Source organism: Bos indicus, chromosome 14 (genome assembly GCF_029378745.1).
Source record: "Bos indicus isolate NIAB-ARS_2022 breed Sahiwal x Tharparkar chromosome 14, NIAB-ARS_B.indTharparkar_mat_pri_1.0, whole genome shotgun sequence".
Taxonomy (NCBI): domain Eukaryota; kingdom Metazoa; phylum Chordata; class Mammalia; order Artiodactyla; family Bovidae; genus Bos; species Bos indicus.
In genome coordinates, this window is record NC_091773.1 from 65,035,003 (window position 1) to 65,060,133 (window position 25,131).

The window sequence follows — 25,131 nt, forward strand, 5'->3', positions numbered from 1 at the left end:
AATGGAGTAGCCATCATGGTCATCAAAAGAGTCTGAAATGCAGTACTTGGATGCAATCTCAAAAATGACAGAATGATCTCTGTTTGTTTCCAAGGCAAACCATTCAATATCATGGTGATCCAAGCCTATGCCCCAATCAGTAACGCTGAAGAAGCTGAAGCTGAATGGTTCTATGAAGACCTACAAGACCTTTTAGAAGTAACACCCAAAAAAGTTGTCCTTTTCATTATAGGGGACTGGAATGCAAAAGTAGGAAGTTAAGAAATACCTGGAGTAACAGGCAAATTTGGCCTTGGAGTACGGAATCAAGCAGGGCAAAGGCTAATAGAGTTTTGCCAAGAGAACGCACTGGTCATAGCAAACATCCTCTTCCAACAACACAAGAGAAGACTCTACACATGGACATCATCAGATGGTCAACACAGAAATCAGACTGATTATATTCTTTGCAGCCAAAGATGGAGAAGCTCTATATAGGCAGCAAAAAACAAGATCGGGAGCTGACTGTGGTTCAGATCATGAACTCCTTATTGCCAAATTCAGACTTAAATTGAAGGTACTTTTATACTCCCTTAAATAGCTTTATTTTCTTTAAATATCCCTTTAAATGTCTGCTCTAAGATGCATTAGTTGAAAAGAGTTGGATCCTTTAGTTTCTGATTTGAAGCTTTGCTGGATGAGACGAAAAGACACCTAGGCATATGCTCTTTCAGACTGGTCTCCATAGCATTTTTTGGGGTCTGTCTCCTCAGGCAAGGGAAGCAAAAGCAAAAACAAGTGTGAGTACATTAAACTAAAAAGCTTCTGCCTAGGGAAGCAACATAACTGCACATCAGTAGATGATTCATCTACTGATGTGCAGTTAGGTGTGTGTGTATATATATATATATATATATATACACACACACACACACACACAATGGAATATTACTCAACCATAAGAAGAATGAAATCTTGCCAATCCCAACAACATGATGGACCTAGAGAATAGTATGCAAATGAAATAAGTCAGAAAAAAAGGAATACTGTGTGATTTCACTTATTTTTACTTCTCTTGATTTTGCATATCTTTTGTCTGTTTATCTATTGGGATCATGGTAGATGTTTACAGTAATATGAATAATCCATAAAGATTATTATTAACCGTTGATCATATTATTTGTCTATTTTTCTAATGTTAGGTTCTTTTCACTTAGAGAAAAGTGCTGGTTGGACTCAGAACCTCTAGAATCCGGTTCTGCATCTTTCAGTCAGTAGCTGTAATAATTTGTAATCTCTCTGAGTGTCAATGTCTTCACCTGTAAAGACAGCATTGTTAAATAATATTTAAGAGCTCTTTCAGTTGTAAGATTTTAAGAATAACAGTAATTTCAGAGTGGTTCTAATACTTAAATTAGTCTAATGAATTTTTCTTTGAGACAGTGATAGGTGTATAGCTGTGATTCTACACAACACAAAAACATAAGCTAATATACTTCGCTTATGAAATATTTTTGAATGACTGAAATGTATATCCAGTCACTCAAATTAAAAAATCTGGTAATCTTTTTGGATTCATCTATGTCTATCAACCCTCATATATTTAAGATACCACCAAGGCCTTGAAAATCTATTCTATATTATTCTCTTTTCTTGCCATTTCTAGTCTAATCATGGCCCTTAGAATCCTGAGTAAACAAAAGAACAATAATAATGGCAGAAGCTAACAATGACTGAGTCTTATTGTTGGAACTATTTCAGGTGCTTTAAACGTATTATCTTATATCAACTTCACAAGAATTCTGGGTGATAAGTAGTAGAATTATGTCCTCATTTATACAGGAGAAAATTTATGAACCTGTAAGTGACAGAACCAATATTTAAAATAGGGTCTCTACCCTTCAGAAATATTTACAAGGTGTAACACCTCTGCTATACATCTTGGGACACTCAAAGATCAATCAGACTTTGAGCCTATCTTCAAAAAGAATGCAGGGTAATGAAATATCTTCTTCAATTAAAAAAAAAAAAATCTAGACCAGTGTAAAGAGTAAAGAGCCTCAAGAAGTAAACATTTAAAAAGTGCAAGGGTAGTTTAGGTATGAAGTGAAAGGATCTGGGAATATAAGAGAGTTAAGCTAAGGGTTAAGTGACAACAGCCACGGATTTAGGAGAGGTAGACAAGTTCAAATAAACAGCAGGATAAAGGAAGAATGATAGGAAAACAGGGAGTAAGTAGGAAGAGCAGCAGGAAGAAGAAATGTACTCCCCACACTCGGGTGGGACCATCTGTGTGAGACTGTTGCACTCACGAAAGGACTTGGGGCATTCCTCACCTCAACACTTAGGTTGTGGCTCCACGGTAACTTCAACAACCTTCTAAGATACTTCTAAGCAACTCTATTCCCATCCCAAATGAGAACTACTCAAGTTTTTGTGTAGGAGAGAGAAGTTGGAATCCTCAGTATCAGCCATAGTTCTTACTTAATTCACTAGCCAAAGAAAAAGCATTGAAGGTTTTGAACAAAGGAATGATATGGCCCTAAATAAACTTTTGGATAATTACCCCTGGCTGCAGAGTCGGACACGACTGAAGCCACTTAGCAGCAGCAGCAGCAGCTATGTGTATTGGACTGGTTTAAATTTAGATAGAAGGTAAAGTGAGGTAGGAGAATACTGACAGATAGTGCTAAGAGCCATGGGTAGAAATGAGGCACTCAACAAGAGAAACTTTATTTCATTATTTCACTGCCATAGACATTTTCATCTACTCAGCACTTTTGTGGACCAAGAATTGTGCTGAGTGCTTTACTTTCTCATTTATCCTCACAGGCCTCAAAAAGCCTCCCAAACTTTGTGTGACCTTAAAAAAGTTATGAAAAGCAAAGAACCACTACTCTTAATCCCATTTTTTAGATAAGTATACTGAAGTGCAAAGAAGAAATAAGCCCAAGGACATGATTAATAAGTGGAAATGTCAGGATCAGGAATCCTGATTGTTAGACGAAGGCAAATGCAGGACATACAATCTGGATTGCAATCTTGGCTTTGTCACTTATCAATTATATGATTCTGGGAAAATAACTTAAAAAACCCCCATGCTTCAGGTTTGTCCCTTTGAAAAATAGGAGTAGTAATAGAATTTGTATTTTATGGGTTTTAGAAAGAACTGAGATAATGCTCATATGGTACTTACCATACCTAGCTAACAATAAGTATACAATAAATGCCTGTTGCTGTGGTCATCATCATTATCATTTTGAGTCCTCAGGTATGCTGCTGCTGCTGCTGCTGCTGCTGCTAAGTCGCTTCAGTTGTGTCCAACTCTGTGCGACCCCATAGACGGCAGCCGACCAGGCTTCCCCGTCCCTGGGATTCTCCATGCAAGAGTACTGGAGTGGGTTGCCATTTCCTTCTCCAAAGCATGAAAGTGAAAAGTGAAAAGTGAAAGTGAAATCGCTCAGTCGTGTCTGACTCTTCCCGACCCCATGGACTGCAGCCCACCAGGCTCCTCTGCCCATGGGATTTTCCAGGCAAGAGTACTGGAGTGGGGTGCCATTGCCTTCTCCAGTCCTTAGGTATAAGCTCCTAGAATTCTTATACATTACCTAGTATCCTTCCTCAATTTGTGTTTTTTATGAAAAAATTCAGTCAAACCTATAAGAACACTATTTCTGGAAATATTCTTTTTTAACTTACAGAATGACTAGGAGACCTTTGAATCCATTTTACTAGTGTTAAAAAATAGAAACTAAAGTCAGATTATGCTAAGAAACTGACTCAGAAACAAAATAAAACATCCACCACAAAACAATTCTTGCTCAGAAATAGAAGACTACATGGAAGACTGCTTACAGAGTTGTTTTAGGTTAGTGAAATTATTCCTATGACAAATATATACATGTCACTGATTACTGAACCCAAAGCCTTGTTTTTGTTTGTTCTTTTGTGTCTTAATTCTTAGTGATATCAGTAACTTTCTAACTTAGCTATTTAAGAATTAAAATGAGATAATGAATGCAATAACACAGCATAGTACCTGCCACATAAGTGAAGTTGCTCAGTCATGTCCGACTCTTTGCGACCCCATGGACTACAGGCCACCAGGCCCCTCCATCCATGGGATTCTCCAGGCAAGAACACTGGAGTGGGTTGCCATTTCCTTCTCCACCTGCCACATGGTAAGCAGTTAATGCCTATTATCTATCTATTGCCATCACCAGCATCACTACTGGGAACATCTGATTCTTGAGAATTTTAAGATAAATATTCATTTTAAATGTCTTCTCAATTATATGATTTCTGCTAAAACTGTATCACAAAGTACTAACAAAAATCAATCAGCTAATAAAATATCCATTTGATATTTATTTGATGTTTATTATATTTTATATAGAAAGTTAACATGTAGATTTCTATATACCTAATTCATTCAGTTTATTGCAAAAGTCTTATGTATATCTCTAGCAATAAGAAGTTTTATAACTAAAGGCACATTTCATTTAAAAAATATTTCTTTAATTTGTTTCAGTTCAGTTCAGTTCAGTTGCTCAGTCATGTCCAACTCTTTGTGACCCCATGAATTGCAGCACGCCAGGCTTCCCTGTCCATTACCAACTCCCGGAGTTTACTCAAACTCATGGCCATAGAGTCGGTGATGCCATCCAGCCATCTCATCCTCTGTTGTCCCCTTTTCCTCCTGCCCCCAATCCCTCCCAGCATCAGAGTCTTTTCCAATGAGTCAACTCTTTGCATGAGGTGGCCAAAGTATTGGAGTTTCAGCTTTAGCATCAGTTTAAATGGTTTCATTTCCCAGAGAACAGTAAACAGGGGAATTTACCATGAGAGTGTCAGAATGTCAGCATAATTCATAATCAGTTTGTAATCCAGGAGTATTTTTTACAACTTTAAGAAGATAAAATTGACAGATAACATTATATAAGTTCAACTTGTACAATGTGATGATTTAATATATATTAAATATATATACACTGTGAAACAACCACCATCAGTAAGAGTAGTTACCACATTCTTTCTCTCACATACTTAACAATTTCTGTGTGTGTAGTTGAGGACATTTAAAATTTACTCTCTTGGTATCTTTCAAGTATACAATGTTAACTACAGCATATCAGATCTCCAGAACTTGTTCACCTTATGACTAGAAGTTTAAACCCTTGGACCACCACCACCCATCCCCCTCTACTCCCTTCTAAAAGAACATCATTGCTTTTGAAGCTTGAAAAATGATTATTTTAAGATTATTAAACATAACAGGCAAATTGAGCATACACTTTGGACTTTGCTTTTTTACTTTTAAGACATCATGATATTTTACATAGATTTTATAGTGAAACAGCCTATAAGAAACTACAGTACTGTAGTTAAGAATCAGAAGGCTTGGGTTGCAACTTAAAATGTACAGCAAGTTAGTTAACTTGAGACAAATAAAGGTTGATTTCCACTATTTTTCATTTTCAAATGGTAGACACTGTTTACTTTCAAAATACCTTTAGATTATGGAACTACCAAAAGCAGTGCAGATAGAAGAAATAAGATTTTAAAAAGTATCCAAAATAACAAAACATATTTGTTTCTATAAAAATGGCATATGGCTTTTTATTAAGCTTCTGGGAAATATAATTTTTTAAGAAGGAAAAACAAAGCTTAGTGTCTGAACAATATTTCTCAAAGCATGGGCTATGGACTCCTTTAAGTTCCTAGAGACCCTATCAGTGAGACGGGTACCTATAAGTGTGACCTTAAAGTCAACACTAACATTGCAATAAAGCTAAGACATAATTTGTCTTTTTCACTATGTTGACAATTGACTGATAGTGTAAAAGCAACGGGGTTACTTTAGCAGGAACACAACTACAGCAGTAGTGCTCCACCATACCGTTACAGAGTAAAAAATGAATCAAGTAACAGTTCCACATAAGAATGTTCTTGATGAAACAGCAAAAATTATTCATTTTATTAAATCTTCACCAGTAAATAGATATCTGTTTAATATGCAGTATGATGAAACGGGAATTGTCCACAAAGCACCTGTGCTACAAAAGAATGCTAGCTGTCTTGAGGGAAAGCAGATACACAGCTGAAGTGCATGTTTTACTAGCTTATTTCTCCATAAAATTTTTTAATTTGAAAGACTGATTGACAGAGCTATGGTTATTAAGAACTGGGTATTTCACAAATATTTTCTCTAAAATAAACTGTCCCTTAAAGAAAACAACTGAAAGAATTAATTGCCAATAAGGAAATTTAAACTTTCAAGAAAAATTGGTAGCTTCCCAACATTTAGACTTTTCTAATGAGATCAGTAGTAACATTTAAAAATATGCATTTTGGGGCTCAAGTTATTCTATATGGGATCACCAACTCCGGGGACATCAGTTTGAGCAAACTCCAACAGATAGTGAAGGACAGGGAAGCCTGGCGTGCTCCAAGTCCATGGGGTGGCAAAGAGTTGAACACAACTGAGTGACTGATCAGTATGCATTCAGTGCATGCACACGGGCTCTTACAATGCTTCTAGGAGATGTCCCAGGGACTATCCAGTGACCTCTGTCTTGAGGGATACCAAGAGAATCACTACTTAATCTGCTGGACCAACTTATGATGGGTTAGAAGATCATGCCAGAGATATGCCAGGCATCAGATCTTTTATCTGGCTCAGAGTCAGAGAGGATCTCCTTCCTGAAGTCAGCCCACACTTAAAATTTTACACCCAGGTGATAGAGAGTAGGTAAGGCAGGTGAGAAACAAAATGCTATCATTTGCTATATTTTATCCCAGACAGGACCATTTTTGAACACAGAAACATTAAGACCTCTTCCTAAGAATTTATATAATTTTTACATTCCCAGTTCACTCTAGGGCTTTGGCATGAAGAACTACATCAAGCCTTTTAGTTAACTTAGAAGCTTGTGTGGAGCCTGTTCTACCTGTGTGGGTACCTGAGGCCATATGAACAGGACAGGTAAGAGATCAATGCTGTCGGAGACACTAGCACTTCATCCATCCTCCCATCTACCAATAATACTTACTGAGAACCTACTAAGTACCAGGCATGCTATTGTCATAACCATAACAAAAATATGCATTCTGATGTTATATAATAAAATGAAAAACATCTATTTCTGCTTTATCGACTATGCTAAAGCCTTTGATTGTGTGGATCACAATAAACTGTGGAAAATTCTGAAAGAGATGGGAATACCAGACCACCTGACCTGCCTCTTGAGAAATCTGTATGCAGGTCAGGAAGCAACAGTTAGAACTGGACATGGAACAACAGACTGGCTCCAAATAGGAAAAGGAGTATGTCAAGGCTGTATATTGTCACCCTGCTTATTTAACTTCTATGCAGAGTACATCATAAGAAATGCTGGGCTGGAGGAAGCACAAGCTGGAATCAAGATTGCCAGGAGTAATATCAATAACCTCAGATATGCAGATGACACCATCCTTATGGAAGACAGTGAAGAGGAACTAAAGAGCCTCTTGATGAAAGTGAAAGAGGAGAGTGAACAAGTTGGCTTAAAGCTCAACACTCAGAAAACGAAGATCATGGCATCTGGTCCCATCAGTTCATGGCAAATAGATGGGGCAACAGTGGGAATAGTGGCTGACTTTATTTCTCTGGGCTCCAAAATCACTGCAGATGGTGACAGCAGCCACGAAATTAAAAGACGCTTACTCCTTGGAAGGAAAGTTAGGACCAACCTAGACAGCATATTAAAAAGCAGAGACATTACTTTGCCAACAAAGGTCCGTCTAGTCAGGGCTATGGTTTTTCCATTGGTCATGTATGGATGTGAGAGTTGGACTGTGAAGAAAGCTGAGCACTGAAGAATTGATGCTTTTGAACTCTGGTGCTGGAGAAGACTCTTGCGAGTCCCTGGACTGCAAGGAGATCCAACCAGTCCATCCTAAAGGAGACCAGTCCTGGGTGTTCATTAGAAGGACTGATGCTGAGGCTGAAACTTCAATACTTTGGCCACCTTATGCAAAGAGTTCATTCATTGGAAAAGACCCTGATACTGGGAGGGACTGGGGGCAGGAGGAGAAGGGGACAGTAGAGGATGAGATGGTTGGATGGCATCACCGACTTGATGCACATGAGTCTGAGTGAACTCCGGGAGTTGGCGATGGACAGGGAGGCCTGGCATGCTGTGATTCCTGGGGTCGCAAAGAGTCGGACATGACTGAGTGACTGAACTGAACTGAACTGAACTGAACATGTTACAGGAGCAAAAGAAAACTAATACAGTGGTAATGTCATTTCTCATCCACAACTGGTTGAGAGAGATTTAGCATAAAGTTAATAGAAAGTTTCAGCTTCAAGTACTTTTGCCTGCATAAGACATTAAACCTAATTTTATATTTGTAATTTGTTCTTTCTAAAAAGGGCCAAATTCGGATCCCCAGAAACCTATATCCTCCCCTTGAAGAATGGTAAAGACAATATTAGAGGAACTTCCCCATTAGAAATACATTCAAATTCCACAGGTTCACAATATAGTCTAAGATTATTTGGGGAAAAGGCAAAGTAGAGTTCATGTGAATATGTGTTCCATGAGAAGAGAGACGCTATGTGGAAAAAAAAATGAAAAAGATGGCAAATTATCTTCAGAAACAGCTTACAAAAACTAAATGAATGACTGAAAAAACTACTAAATTATTGCAAGAAAAATCATTACAGCAGAAGTGATGTTTTCAAGTGATTATATACAGAATCAGAATTACCTATATGTTGACAGAAAGAGTTCAGACTCATTTCTTTCCAAATGGCTGAAATTCCAAAAGAACAGAAAAAGACATTCCTGGGTCACTTTTAGATAGAAATTAGTCATATCATAGAGAAACTGAGACTTGCAATCAATTACTAATAAGTGAAGAAAAAAACTAGAAACTGTCTTGCCTGTGAGTGTTGCTTTAACTATCTGTTTCAACTCATCTCAATTAACAGGCATTTATTTCTCACAGAGCAGTATGGGTTACCACTGGAGGTCAGCCTTGGGCTTTTCCCCAGGTCAACAAAGACATCAATGAAAGACAAGAAAGGGAGGTGAAGGTCAATTGCACAGTCTAAACCTCTCATTCTGCAGATGGAGATACTAAGTTGTAAGAGTTCTAAGATAATAAAGAAATGCTAGCTTATGAGGGATTAACTACAGTTGCAATCTATACTATTTAATTGATTTTTCCAAATTTTCAGTGGGTGAATAGACAATCTCCAATACAAAGAATTCCCAAATGATTTATGTGGATATACCCTCATCAACATTAGACAAATCCAAATTAAAGGACATTCTACTCCTGACTACTGCTCCTCAAGACAGGTCATCAAAAACAAGTAAAATATGAGAAACTGTCATAGTCTAAGGAGTCTTTGGACACATAACTAAATGTACTGTGGTATCCTTGACGGACGCCAGGAACAGAAACAAGACATTAGTAAAATCTTCTTAGTGAAAAATAGGGAAATCTGAGTAAAGACTATATTTTAGTTAATAATAATAATTATAAATAAACCAGTATTTAAATTGGTTCATAAGCTGTGACAAATGTCCATACTAGGGACATTTTTTGTTGAAAATAGAGAATTTAGTGCAGGGTATATGGAAACTATATTTGCAACTTTTCTGTACATCTAAAACTATTTTAAAATATAAAAATTATTTTTAAAGATCTATACATTCCAAAAATCAGTAAAACTTTTAAGCAATTTATTAGTATCTGATTTTTTCTGTTTTGGCTGCCAGGAAATTAAGAGCCCAATCCGAGGTTCAGTCCTTATGGCTCAAATTTATGTTGTGTTTTTGTTTCTCTGGTGTTACTTTAAGAAATCTTTATATTTCACTATTATTTGTATGCATTTTTAAAGATCCTGATTTATATTTACTAGGTAAAAAATTAAAGTTTCAAAGGAATACGTAGCTTCCAGGCCCCCATCTCAAATTTCTGAACCCTGCACCATTCCTAGATGTCCTTTCATTGTTGCTGTTCAGTCTCTCAGCTGAATCTGACTCTTTGCAACCCCACAGACTGTAGCCCACCAGGTTCCTATGAGGACTTCCCAGGAAAGAACAGTGGAGTGGGTTGCCATTTCCTTCTCCAGGGGATCTTCCCGATCCAGGGATCGAATCTATGTCTCCTGCTTGGCAGGCAAATTCTTTACCACTGAGCCAACAGGGAAGCCCCAGTAGATGTCTTTACATTCTATTGCATGGAGTGAAATATCAAATGAGCACCTCCTCAACTCCCAAATCCGTATTATTAAACTTTTAAATCTTATATATGTGACCATCCATTCTATCTTTCCTTCTGCTACATTAGAAGAGGTGTCAACTCCTCTACCTTTTTCTCATGAGATATTATTTTCTTGTTATTTTAGGAATGTTACACTATTGATTTTCCCTTCTTATCACAACATATTTCAACCTTTCTTCCAATTGAATCTTTCTCACTGACATTTAAACATACTTGTCTTTTCCATACTTAAAAATAGAATCAAAAAGCACAAATAATAGTCTTCTCTTGAACTTCTAAAATGACAATAGTTCAACATTTTTATTTGGGGGCATATATGAAAATAGTGAGCTGAGTATTTGAGAGTTCAAGTAGGTGCAAAGTGAAGGGAGATTCCAAACTGTGGTCTTTGAATTCAAGTAGAGCTGACACCTATAAGCAAACATGTAGCAGGAGAGTCACTTCCTTTTGTCGTACAATTTAAAAGAGCTGGAGAAAAAATTATCTAGAGCCCTATCTTTCCTCTAAAACATGTGCTGAGACAAACCAGCCCATTTATCATAGTTTTATTCTCAAAGAATAATACTGAATTAGCGAGAACCTGTTTTCCTAGGACTTTCCTCCTTCTATACGTCCTTTCAAGCAAATGCAGTTAGCCCAATAGTGGCCTTCCTCCTCTTCCCTAAACCGGTGCTTCAGGTTTGGATTCTCATTGTCTGGAGCTGCCACTGGTCTCCCAGCCAATCCACCTCCCAGTATACTCTGATGATGTCATGCTCTTGTTTTAGATCCGTCAGGGGCTTACTATACAATAAAAGGTACATTTTATATAAGAACAAATAAGGCCTGTATAAACAAGTTTTTGCTTAATTCTCCCTGTTGAAACACTCATATTCATACCAGTTAGGTCACTGAACTAACAGCACTTTTAACCACTATGTTCTCAAAGCGGGGGGTAGGGGGAATAGTTTGGTTCTGATACCGATTAGTTATACAATCTGGTACAAATCATAGGGCTTTCTTGACATTTATTTCCATACCAGTACAGTTTAAGAAAGAGCCCCAAACTCACAGGGTTACTGAAGGACTAAAGGAGTTAAACTACCTATAACACTTAGACCACTTGGCACATGGTGAGCACCCAGTCAGTGTTAGCTGGTGTTACAGACACTGGGCAGCCACGTCAGTACTCCAGTAATAGACATTCTGTCACTAATAGGGATCACTGCTGCTAGTCGATTTTTGTGTCCTCCAAAGCTGTGTTACTAAGTGGTCAAATGTTTTTAAGTCAGGTTTACTGGCAGGTAATTTGCTGGTAATAAAAGTCACTTTTTAAAATACAACAGTTAATTGTCTTTGATGAGTGTCTATAGTTGTGTAACGACTGCCACAAGCAAGATACAGAATCCTTCAGTCTTCACAGTGCACTTTAAGGTCTTCCAATGGTGCATTACTGAATGGGCCAATTTTTATAAAGAAAGGTATAAAGGCACCTATGGCACATTTGCTGAAGTCCAGGAATCTTGAAAAAGGGTAGAAGGAAGATTATTTGATTTAGGTTTTGGTGTTTATTTTATATATCTCTATACTCTGTGAGAGGGTTTTTAGTCATTTTCTACAGAAAACCTTTGATGAAAAGCCAAAGGTCTAGAAATAAGCAATTTTAAAATGTATGAAATCTTAGATGAGAATTATATACATTCCCATGGCTCTGATGTTAATATTTTTTTAAAGTTGATTCTTCCATGTAAAAGTAATTGAAAGTCCAAAAGTCTGCTTGTTAGAAAAGTACAGACTGTCAGATATGAAACCAAGGAAATCACTGACTCTCAGTTATTTTGAACAGCTAGCTCTTTTTATCATATTTTTACTCAGAAGAGATAATAATTAGCTATAACCTATTTTCCTAGAGCTTTCTTTCACCTTACATATGAATACCATGAGGAATAAGGTATTAAAAGGACAGTGTTGGAAATTCAAGAGAAATATGTAAGAAAGAAAGAGATTTCAAGATCAGAGAGAAGGCATATAACAGCACAGACAGGAAGAAATATAAACACAGAACAGACAAGGAAGCCTAGGGAGAAGCACAGATGAGAGGGAAAAGAAGTCTTTAGATAGAGCTGTAGCTAAGGGACCTTCATCTTATCTGACCAGTTTGATTATAACTTTTTTTTTAACTGTAATTTTATCATGCTTCATCAACAGCTGGATACACTGCTTTATGGGGTTCTTAATTCCTTAAATAGGTGTGGAGGAGTCAAATACAACAAATAAGAGGAAATTTCTTGGCGAACAGTAACCTTATTTTGGTGGAAATATCCATTATTTTAGAAATCTGAAGAAATACAGACTAAGTACTATTTATTTTATGATCATTAAAGTTAACTTTTTGGGTAAATAATATTTTCCTTTAAAAAAAATTTAGAGCTGTCAGAGTATAAGAAAAGGTACTGAAGCAGGCATGGAACAGGTTACTAAGTGAGTCATTGCCAGAGACTGAAAAGAAAGGAGAGCTAAGGAAGTGCCTAAAACCAAGTGGTTAAGTGGAGGAGGAAGAGGAGGAAGGCGAGTAGGCAAAGGAAGAAATGCTCAATTAGTCTTAGAAGTTGTCTACATTCCTCACCAGGATCTGCAGTGTGTGGATCAAAGAACCTCCACCTTCAGATCCCCAATGATGTGGTTCCATTCTTTACCCCCAAAAATATGGTTTTTATTTTGCTACAAAAGTTTTCTTTACTCTAAAACACTGATTTGAAAATGAGCATGTGTTACTCCTTACATACACTCCCTTGGTAAGTAGGCTTAATAAGATGATTACTTGCTATTTAGGAATAACGGAGTAATTACTGCAGCCATATGAACACAACTCAGGGCAGTCTTAGCCCTCTCACCCTTCTATTTAGTCCATTTTAAAAGTGTGTCCTTTAAAAAAATTTTTTTTAATTTTATATGTGTGTGTATATATATATAGAGAGAGAGAATTGTAGCTCCTGGAAACAATAGGTGATATTATATGCTACAGCAATTTCAAATCCTAACTGAAATAAACTGATACTGTAATAGAACATAATATATTGTTATGTTAGAATAAAAGAAAATATAACTATAATATTTGTGTTTGAAGATCACATACCTCCTATCAATGTGTGAGTACAGTTGACAGGTTCAGTCTAAAATGAATCTGAGCTTCAAAGCACACCTGTAAAGAGTTACTCTTTAGCTTAGCTTATTTTCAGTTACTCTCTACTGCCTAAATTACTTAAAACATTACAGTCTAGTATTCAAAGCTTTCAATATATACCCAGGCTGTCTCCATCAAACATACGGTTAATCATCAATTTCTTCCAGTTTCTTTTGATATATATGTGTCATGTTCTGTGCTAAGTTCCTTCAATCATGTCCAACTATGTGACCCCATGGACTGCCCTCCAGGCTCCTCTGTTCATGGGATTCTCCAGGCAAGAATACTGGAGTGAATTGCCATGCCCTCCTTCAGGGGATCTGCCTAACCCAGGGATCAAACCCGTGTCTTTTTCATCTCCTGCACTGACAGGCAGGTTCTTTACTACTGGCACCACCTGGGAAGTCCTGTATGCGGCATACATCTTTGCTATTTCTATGAACAGAAATAGGACTTCCTGTGAATTAAGGAATTCATTTACTAATTCATACTACAAGCATTTATTCAGCATCAAATTCTATTCTGTGCTCAGTACTTTCCTTGGGTTTTATTATCTCCACCTTAGAACACTGCAGTATTGTCTGAATCAGTGAGTACTGAGAAGAGAAGACTTATTCTTCCCAGTGTCTTCATATGCAACACTGCACTCGCCAGAGTAAATTGCCCATATTTGGACCAATAACTAGGTCAGGGAGATTGATACGATAACTAACCAGGCCTTTGTCTCATATCTACCCCGAAATGGGAATCCCTATCAAAACCATATAAAGTATTACTAGGAGAATGTTGTTTGGCCAAAGGAAGGGGAGTTCTATTAGCAGATGAGAGTTAGAAATGCTGAGTAAAGACAATACTTGTCCCTATAACAGCACTGAACGACCTGCAAAATTATACAGCGTAGAACTTTTTAGGATATGTTCAAAGTATTGAGGAGAGAAAAGACTGCTTTCTGAGGACTATCCTAACTTTGAATACCAGGTGACCCTGAAGTCTCTGTGGCTTAGGCTGTCAGTTGTACCCCAATATTCATTATCTTCTTCTTTCATGATAAAATGCTTTTTATAGCAGGGCATATGGTCTTGTATTAGAAAGACTACATTTCCAGCCTCTCTTACAGCCAGGTGTGACCACATGACTAATTTTGGGCAAATGGTAAGTAATGAATGCAACTAGTTATGTGCATGGATAAGTTTGTACATATGTATACATGCATGTATATATATATATGTTTATATGTACAGTCATATATCACTAGTTATATAGGTATCAATATATATTGATCTAGTTCCAATTATTCTTCACCTCTGAATATATGAGCACCAGAATAGGAAATTCGAAACTTAACCTGTTTTCTTTAATGCTGTTACCCTAGTACCATAACAGCGTTTGACACATAGGAAGGATTCAATATTTACTGAGTACACAAGGCAGGTCACGCTTCTCTATTTAAACCCAACTTCTCTATGAAGCCAGATCTCTGACCACCTAGTTTTCTCCTTATTCGGAGTGGTTATTACAGCACTAGTTTTAAAGAGAGCTTATTTGACACTTTTTGTTTACTGCTCTGAGCTCTTAGTTATAAATGTATGCTTTATTTTACATGCACATTATAAAATCCTAGAGGGCAGGGGCCACAGTATGTTTATTTTTCATACCTCTATCTGTTTGTAGCCAGTGTGTCTGGTATAGAGTAATCCCTCAATGAATGCTGCTGAAAAAGACTAGGACAATAGTTCAATAGTGCCTCAGGAAAACTTGGTGCATTCACTGGACTTCTGGTCAGGAAATCTATATGGGATAAATATCAGAATGGCTGGAAAATTAAATTTTTTCTTGCTTTCTTGATGTTTACGATCTACCTTGAAGTAACTACAGTGTGTTTCTTTCTAAGAATAAGCTTTTTATTGGGAGAAAATTATACTATTTTTAACACTGACAAGGTCTAACTTATTGAAACAGGTGTGATAGCTAAGTGTACCTAAGAAGTCCTTCCCTTGGAGAGAATAGATAGTAATATACTTAAAATCATTTCCAGGTCTACAGTTGAAGAAATTCAAGGTATTTCCTCCCAGGGCCTCATGTCCATTTAAGGCTCTGCTTGAATCCATATTTTACTGGGCTTGGGTTTATCGCCTGGTTACAAGTGGTCCATCCAGATGCCTCTGAAGGGAAACAAATACTCAGCATAGTAATGCTAATAGAAAGACACCACAAGCGTGTTACCCAAAACCCCTATGTCCTTTTCTAATGAGAAAGGTTACAGAAATACGTGAACTCTGAAATGGCCTCTCCCATTCATGTCCACCTCAAGACAGGAAGCACTGAGACAGACCCAGAACATCAACATCCTCTCCCAAACCAGCCTTAGTTCCTGCTTTCAAACCCTACCTCCACTCACATGTGTTCTCAAGGTACATTTGCCTTTGTTTTGCTCATTTTGCCTAAAGTTCTACTCCAGAAAACATCTGCTATAACATCACCACTCAAAGTACATTCTCCTCTTCTTTACTTCTAAGTTCCAAGTTCTAACGACCTCTAGCAATCCTTAGGTTAGTCAAGTATGTCTTGTAAAAATTTTACACCGTTGACTAAAAAATTCAGAATTGCCATTCCTAAAATGAATCAACTCCAAAGCAGATGATTTCCAAGTTTAAACAATAATAATAATAATAATACCAAAAAACAACCGCTGTCACCACTCCTAGGGCATATACTCAAATCACTGCTCAAAAAAGTCCAGGCTATTACATCCTATTTTACAACAAACTGTAAAAATACCCAAGTAAACTATATTAGGTATGTGTAATGAGTCATATTACAATATTTTTCTATACCATCATTATTTCTATAGAGGACTCAAAATACCTAATATTTTAGAATGGTGGGATAAAGATACTGGTGATTTTACTAATTTATATTTACAGAAAAAAAAACATTACTTACTTGATTACCTGTAATTTCCCAACGTTCTACCATTACCCTAAAAAATCACAATCTTCTCTCAACTGAATCAGTTGTGTCAAGTCTGCAGCAAGTTGAGAGGACTACTGGTCCAGGAAGAAGGCAGTAGTGAAACTTTAGGAAAAACAGTTTTAAAGGAAAAGCAGAGATGGCATTATAAGGCACAAAGTGTAAAAAATTAAATTATATACCAGGTATTATGTATTGGTGAGAGTTGGGATCGGAGTAGAGAGAGAGAAGACATAGAGATTTAGCAACAATAAAAAACCTGAGCAAATAAAAAGTATGTGGCAATGATTAACTTTAGGGAAAACAGAATATAGGAGAGGAAATATAATCATATTATAGTCTTTACGACGAAAACAATTCATAATGACTTTAAAAACATAAAAATATTGGGAAAATGTAGGAGTGGAAGAGAAGTGTAAAAGAGATGGAATCTTCACCTACAGTAAAAGAAAATGAATAGGTAATACTAAAATAAGTAAATTAAGAGATGTGGTGGTGGTTTAGTCACTAAGTTGTGTCCAACTCTTGCGACCCCATGGACTGTAGCTCATCAGGCTCCTCTGTCCATGGGATTTCCCAGGCAAGAATACTGGAGTGGATTGCCATTTCCTTCTCCAGAGGATCTTCCCAACCCAGGAATAGAACCCAGGTCTCCCACATTGCAGGCAGATTCTTTACCTACTGAGTTATGAGGGAAGCCCCAGAGATGTTAGTCTATTCATTTTATTCAGAAAGATGGAGATAAATACCAGAAGAAAAAGCTTATAGAGTTAAAAATGGCTGCTGCTGCTGCTAAGTCGCTTCAGTTGTGTCTGACTCTGTGCGACCCCATAGACTGCAGCCCACCAGGCTCCCCCATCCCTTGGATTCTCCAGGCAAGAACACTGGAGTGGGTTGCCATTTCCTTCTCCAGTGCATGAAAGTGAAAAGTGAAAGTGAAGTCACTCAGTCGTGTCCGACTCTGTGCAACTCCATGGACTGTGCAGCCTACCAGGCTCCTCCATCCATGGGATTTTCCAAGCAAGAGTACTGGATGCTAATATACTGACACTATCATGATATATGTAGTTTAGCAACATTTGGTTGTTAAAATTCATGCACTACTTTGAGAAAAAATTAGCATTACATTAAAAAATTAACCATTTCAAGTAAACAGGCCAGTTTTAGTATCTTATCTATACTGTTTATAATTCTATAGACTTCAGATAGATTATTCAGCTTTCATCTCAGCTTAAATCATGTAATACTTTGAAATTCTGTACAAATTATCTTTTTTATGGTATATTGTGTGTGTATGTGTGTGACTGCAACTAGAATAAAATGTTTAAAAAGTATCCTCCAGGTCAGAATACCGGAGTTGGTAGCCTTTCCCTTCTCCAGGGGATCTTCCCAACCCAGGAATCAAGCCCAGGTCTCCTGCATTGCAGATTCTTTACCCACTGAGCCACTAGGGAAGCCCAAGAATACTGGAGTGGGTAGCCTATCCCTTCTCCAGAGGATTTTCACGACCCAGGAATCAAACCAAGGTCTTCTGCATTGCAGGCAGATTCTTTAAATGCTGAGCCACCAGGGAAGACCTTAAAAAAAGTAGATTTTTTTGTTTTATTTCTTATCAACTCCTTATAATGTCCTGAATACCAACAGCTTTAGGAATACTTAAGATGATGTTTAGTTTCCTTTTATTATCATATAAAATGGTCTGCATTACTAGCCCATAAACAGACTTAGATAAATTAAAGTTAACTCTGTGTTTAGTCATTGTCTCCTTCAAAAGTTTCCTGACACTGCTACGAGTAGTTAAAGTAGCTCCCTTGTTAATTCTTCTTTCATGGACATTATGATTATATTACTAATAACCACTTTTATACAATTGGACCTTTATGGGACCTAGACCACCTTATGAAAAGGTAAAGAATCTTCTAAACAGTAAACCAATTTTGCCCTGCTAAATATTAGAAAAGAAACCATGGATGAATCGTAGAGATCTATTTTTGGAGAAAAATTAGAACGGTACATTTAGATTTCATTATGAAGTTATCTCGGAGGTGAATTTCCAACCTCATGTGAATGACAGTGAACTAAGATATAAGAAACCAAATAACATTCCTATTGTACTAGTGCTATAGAGCCAGATGTTATCATAGAGACACGAACTACGGAATGTAGAAGGACATGTACTTTGTAATGTGGAATTGATTGTGGCTTTCTGAATAATGGCTTCCCTGATAATTCAAATAGTAAAGAAGCCGCCGGCAATGCAGGAGACCCCGGTTTGATTCCTGGGTTGGGAAGATCTGCTGGAGAAAGCATAGGCTACCCACTCCAGTATTCTTGGGCTTCCCCTGTGGCTCAGCTGGTAAAGAATCCACCTGTGGAAAACCTGGGTTGGATCCCTGGGTTGGGAAGATCACCTGGAGAAGGGAAAGGCTGTTTAGTCCATGGGGTCACAAAGAGTTGGACACAACTGAGGGCCTTTCACTTTTGCTTACTACATGTTTATTTTTCTTGCATATTTTCTCAGCCTGTCATATATGCATAGAAAAATAAGAAAAGGTTAATTTACAATGAAGAAACTGCATATTCTGGGAACTAGAAATCATGGAAGTCATAACATTTGAAGGAAACAGTGAAAATCAAAGTGTACAAATACACACTGTTTGACCACTAGGCAGGAAGTACATTTTTAGAGCAAAAATACTGGATTGTAATCAGCTGGTCATTTTATTACCTGAAAGGCTTCTCTATTAGCTATATACTTGAAAGTTGCAAGAGAGTTCCAGAAAAACATCTATTTCTGCTTTATTGACTATGCCAAAGCCTTTGACTGTGTGGATCACAATAAACTGTGGAAAATTCTGAAAGAGATGGGAATACCAGACCACCTGACCTGCCTCTTGAGAAACCTGCATGCAGGTCAGGAAGCAACAGTTAGAACTGGACATGAAACAACAGACTGGTTCCAAATAGGAAAAGGAGTACGTCAAGGCCATATATTGTCACCCTGCTTATTTAACTTCTATGCAGAGTACATCATGAGAAACGCTGGGGCTGGAAGAAGCACCAGCTGGAATCAAGATTGCAGGGAGAAATATCAACAACCTCAGATATGCAGATAACACCATCCTTATGGAAGAAAGTGAAGAGGAACTAAAAAGCCTCTTGATGAAAGTGAAAGAGGAGAGTGAAAAAGTTGGCTTAAAGCTCAACATTCAGAAAACGAAGATCATGGCATCTGGTCCCATCACTTCATGGGAAATAGATGGGGAAACAGTGGAAATAGTGTCAGACTTTATTTTTCTGGGCTCCAAAATCACCACAGATGGTGACAGCAGCCACGAAATTAAAAGACGCTTACTCCTTGGAAGGAAAGTTAGGACCAACCTAGACAGCATATTAAAAAACAGAGACATTACTTTGCCAACAAAGGTCCGTCTAGTCAAGGCTATGGTTTTTCCTGTGGTCAGGCATGGATGTGAGATTTGGACTGTGAAGAAAGCTGAGCACCGAAGAATTGATGCTTTTGAACTGTGGTGTTGGAGAAGACTCTTGAGAGTCCCTGGACTGCAAGGAGATCCAACCAGTCCATTCTAAAGGAGATTGGCCCTGGGTGTTCTTTGGAAGGAATGATGCTAAAGCTGAAACTCTAGTACTTTGGCCACCTCATGCGAAGAGCTGACTGATTGGAAAAGACCCTGATGCTGGGAGGGATTGGGGGCAGGAGGAGAAGGGGAAGACAGAGGATGAGATGGCTAGATGGCATCACCAACTCGATGGATGTGAGTTTGAGTGAACTCCGGGAGCTGGTGATGGACAAGGAGGCCTGGCGTGCTGCAATTCATGGGGTCACAAGAGATGGACATGACTGAGCGACTGAACTGAACTGAAAGTTTTATTATATGTTAGTTGTATAAGTAAACATTATATTAAATCTTGGTTCTAGCAATAATCCTTAGATTGGTTCACTGTTTTCCTTTCGATTTTCAAAGACCTATCCATCTTTCTTCCTCTTTGTTTATACTGTAGATATGTTTCCTCTAGGAACAAAATCACCTTTTCATGCTCCTGAATAGTTTTTAAAACTAATGTTTCAAGTGAAACCTTGTAAAACATTTTTTGAAAATATTAACACCATTAAAAGTAAGCAGGGAAAACAAAATAATAATGAGAGCAGAAATCAATGAAATTGAAAATAGGAAATCCAAAAATGAAAACAAATAAAACCAAGAGTTGATTCTTTAAAAATTTCAGTAAAGTTGACAACCCTCTAAGCCAGGCTAACCAAAAAACCAAAAACTAAAAAACAAACAAAAAACCCAAAGACAGGAATCAAATTACTAACATCAGAAATGCAAGAGGGGACATAACTACAGCTCCTACATAAACTGAAAGAATAATAAAGAAATACTATGTCCAGCCCATACCATTTGAAGGAAACAAACCAATTCCTTGAAAGACAGACTCTAACAAAACTCATATAAGAAGCAACAGAGGATCTGAATAGGCCTACAAGTATTAAAAGAAGTTGAATCCATAATTAATCAACTTCAAAAATAGAAAGCTTCAGGTCTAGATGGGTCACTGGTGAATTCTACCAGATATTTAAAGAAGAAATTATACCAATTCTTTACAATATCTTTATGTATCAGATATGAGTTGTGTTACTCATTTATGAATAGAAAAATATTCTAGTTCATGGAAGATCTTTTTTTTAATACTGAAATTTCACAGACATACCTTACTGAGGCGGTGGAAAGGAACGAACTGTCTTCCCTCATTGGAGTTTGTACTTCTTTTTTTTCCAATTGTGGTAGAACACACATAAAATAAATTTTACCATACTAATCATTTTGCAGTGCACTGCTTATACTGTATTTCAGTATACTGTCTGTACTTTTTTAACATCATCTCCAAGAAGGAATAAAGGGCGACAGACATATTTTTAAAACAGCAAAACCAATCCTAGCTTGTTTATGGAACTGTGAGAAAAGACTTGACATTCAGGAAAGAGTTGTTAGTAATCTAACTCTGAGTGGGCCTTATTTACTAAAATCAGATCCTACCAATAGATTTTAGAAATAGGTAGGTAAATAGTTAGCAACCAATTGCTAAGTTCTATAAATTCCTAAAACATATCAGAAATCCATGAGTTAGATTTCACATGACAGATTCTGTCACATGAAAGGTTCATAAAATTGGCACAAATAATATAACAGTTTGTTTCCAACCTAAGTTGCTTCAAGGATTTCATTGAAAATGCCATGGGGAAAATTTTTTGCTCTGCTTAGTTTCATATCATATATTTATATTCTTATGTATTGTCTACAATATATTGGGGGGAAAAGTCAATATTTTGAAGAGTATATAGCTTTATAGTCCTTTTAAAAGATACTGAGCAAACAAATCATGGGTGGTAAAAGATGATGCAGTTAAGAGAATCTTTATGAAAGATAACAGCTTTTATCATCTTTAAATAATTTCTTAAAAAGGTGATTGAGACTAATGTAACAGATATAGTACAGCAACTGTGGTAGAATGAAAAAAGCACTGACTTGAAAGATTTAAATACTCTGATTCACCATTTTTTAGTGATGTGTGTATGCTGTCAGGCAGGTCCCTTACTGTCTCTGAGCCCCAATGTCTTAATCTGTAAGGTGGTGATAATGCTCACATCTGGTTCACAGAGTGGTTGTTAATAACATGCTTGAAGATACACAAGTTAACTTACATGAAAATACCTGGCACACTTGCTTAGTATCAAGAGGCTCTCAGGGAACACCTCCTCCTTCCCTTCCTTCTTAATAAACAACACTTAAGAGACTTCTGCGTCTAACTCATGACAAAAATATAAGCAATGCCATTTTCATAGATAAACAGGTTCTTCATTACAGATTTTATAAAATAATTACTGTAAGTACAGATGTGATTATAGCAGTAGGGAAACAAAAAGCAAAGAAACAGTATCTTGAGAAGCATCTAACAAGCAGCTTTCTTTGTTTCATGTTGACATGCTTTGTGGTTACAATGCAGGCTTCCAATGAACACTGGATCAAAATTAAAATTCTAGGCAGGCATTCAAGTTTTTTGATTATGTCCATTCTTCACTCAGCATGGGAAACAAATGCTTTAGAAGCTATTTTTTGAAGCTATTCCCACTGTACTCTTACAAAGTTCATTTCCAAAAGGGGCCCCGTCCCTGTAATGGATCTGAGTAAGGGAAAGCTACACCAGGTTTTGTGCACTGTACTTTAAAAACTGCAGCAGGGCAATAAAATCATGCTTTTAACAGTGACTTTTCTGGGCCTGGGCCACAGCAATTCCGCAAAGGTGCATATGAATTATGGGAAAAGAGAACAAGCAAATTTCAAAAATAAACAACACCAATCCAAAATGATTTATATACATATTTTGAATAAACTTAAATATAGAATAATTAGCAGAAAGCATTTAATTATTGTTTTTTCTATTATCAATGTAAAGTTGGCACAAATGCAGTAAGCCTAATCAAAATCAGGTAAGAGTTACCTCTGTGGCTTTGTTTGATGGTTCCAGGCCAGTCATATTTGCTACTATTAACTGATGTAAGAGTTGAACTTGAGCCACACTTAGGAAGAAGTCCAGGTTTGTGGTTATATTCACTTCCAAGGAATGGCCACACACTAAAATCTCCTGAAGGAAAAAAAGGTTTAATATAGATAAAGAAGCATGATGGCATTATATGATAATTTATCATTCCTACTTATTTGAGCTTTATGAATGTTGATGAATTCTCCTGGGACTCAAGTTCATATGTTAATGAGAATAGCAGATATGGTGAGCACAGTTACTTGACACAGTTTAGTGGATTAAATTAATAAACGTTTATGAGGGCCTGTTGTGCAGCAGGCCATGTGCTAGTTACAGGGAAACCCACTATAATAAGAATTTTTCACCATTTCATATGCATTTGGCTTTTCACATCTCAAACTAATATCATTATTTCAATATGTAGGCAGTGATGTATGTAATTCTTTAGCATAATCTTGTTCATCCTCTCAAACGGACATATACTTAGCATTTCATAAGCACCATGCAGCATACTAGAGTGCTAGGAACATCAGAGAGAGTGAGACTAGTGTTGAAGGGCAATCTGCCTTTGAGAAGATTACAATCTAGGTGGGCAGACAGGCAAATTATAGGCACCAATTACAGTCACAGGTGGTATGGTCTGAGTATTCTCCAAAGGATCCATTCCAAATGATTCATAACAAAATGGAGCGCTGAAGCCAAAACCAGCTAGACTAATTAATTTCACTTCTTTAACCTGCTAAAATCTTGGCAGTATTAGGCAGATGTCCACTTAACTTAACTGATGCTGTTCTGCATAACAGTCACTTGAACATCTACTGTTGGAAAACCATTCAGCGAAGGAAAACAGAAATGAAAACCAATTCAGAAGTTTCACTTAATAAGCAGAAGCCCTGCCTCTTGTCATGAAGTGCATGCGGACAATGTTCAAATGCTTGGAAATGTCCAACAAACCTTCTCTTTATTAGTGTCATCCAAGAGAACGGATTTAAGGAGACTTATGATGGGTCCAAATACAAACTACACAGCTTAGAGCAGCTTTTAATAAAGCCATAAAGAACAGCATGTCGGAAATGATCCTCCCCCTCTTTTTTTAGTTAAATAAACTTTCTCTCCAGAAGTTTCCAGATTTTATTCATTATAGTTAGAATTCTTATTTTATTCCTTAAGTAATGATGAAAGCAATACACTTGTGTATTTTAAACAAATTGTGTTACTAAGTAACTGAAAGATATTAGTAGACTTACTTAATTTTTATACAATTTTTGTGGATATAAAGATATCCTGTCTAACCTAACTTTCCCTAGTAGGCTCAGTCATGTCTGACTCTTTGCAACCCTATGGACTTTGGAGCTTGCTAGGCTCCTACTCCATGGGATTTTCCCATCAAGAATACTGGAGTGGGTTATGTTCCCTTCTCCAGGAGATCTTCCAGACCCAGGGATCGAACCAGCATCTCTTGTGTCTCCTGAATTGCAGGAGGACTCTCTAACTCTGAGCCACTGGCTTTCCTTATTAGGGTTATTACAAAGATCAAATAAGATAACACAAAATACTGTTCTTTAAAGACTCAGAGAAGGATGTAAACTTTTGTCTCCTTAAAATAATAATACATTTAATTTGTACATATTTCCAAAGTTTTCATAACAACCGCTTATAACTCTATGAATGATCAAAAATTTATAGTTATCAGCATAACAAATTATGTTATAAATTAACATAACATAAAAAACATAACATTAAACATAAAGGATCCCATTATTATTACATTTCTATTCTAGGCATAGAGGCAAAATACAGCACAGTGATTAGACTTCAAGCCTGGATCCATTAGTAACTGGTTAGTAATGTTGGTCAAATTACTTAATTTCTTTTGATCTCAGTTTCCTCATCTATAAAATATGTATACTCATAATGCTGAGAAGAGTAAATAAGGTAATTCGTGTAGAGCTCTCCTTGTAAGGTAATCCATGTTTCCGGGAGCCAGCATGAGGAACTCCGCCATGGCAAAGGTCATGAGGAAGGAGGCTCCGCATACGCAAAGGCGGGATCAAGCCTCAGGAGTCCCCCTGGAAATTCTCGAGCATCTACCCCCCAAAACCAGAGTCTGCCTACTTTACTGCTTTGTGCTCTCACCTACACCTCTGACTTTATGGAGGGCTGTCCTGGGCGTG

At 37.1% G+C, this 25,131-nt stretch overlaps 1 protein-coding gene across 16 annotated transcripts in view; it reads right to left on the reverse strand.

Annotated features, from left to right (window-relative positions):
- The window catches only part of VPS13B (vacuolar protein sorting 13 homolog B), an 807,303-nt gene that overhangs the window by 271,536 nt on the left and 510,636 nt on the right, over positions 1–25,131 (reverse strand). For all 16 annotated transcript variants that reach the window (XM_070803099.1, XM_070803104.1, XM_070803105.1 and 13 more), the window contains one exon: positions 22,916–23,059. In XM_070803099.1, the coding sequence (XP_070659200.1) occupies positions 22,916–23,059 (144 nt within the window). The remainder of the gene's footprint in view (positions 1–22,915; positions 23,060–25,131) is intronic.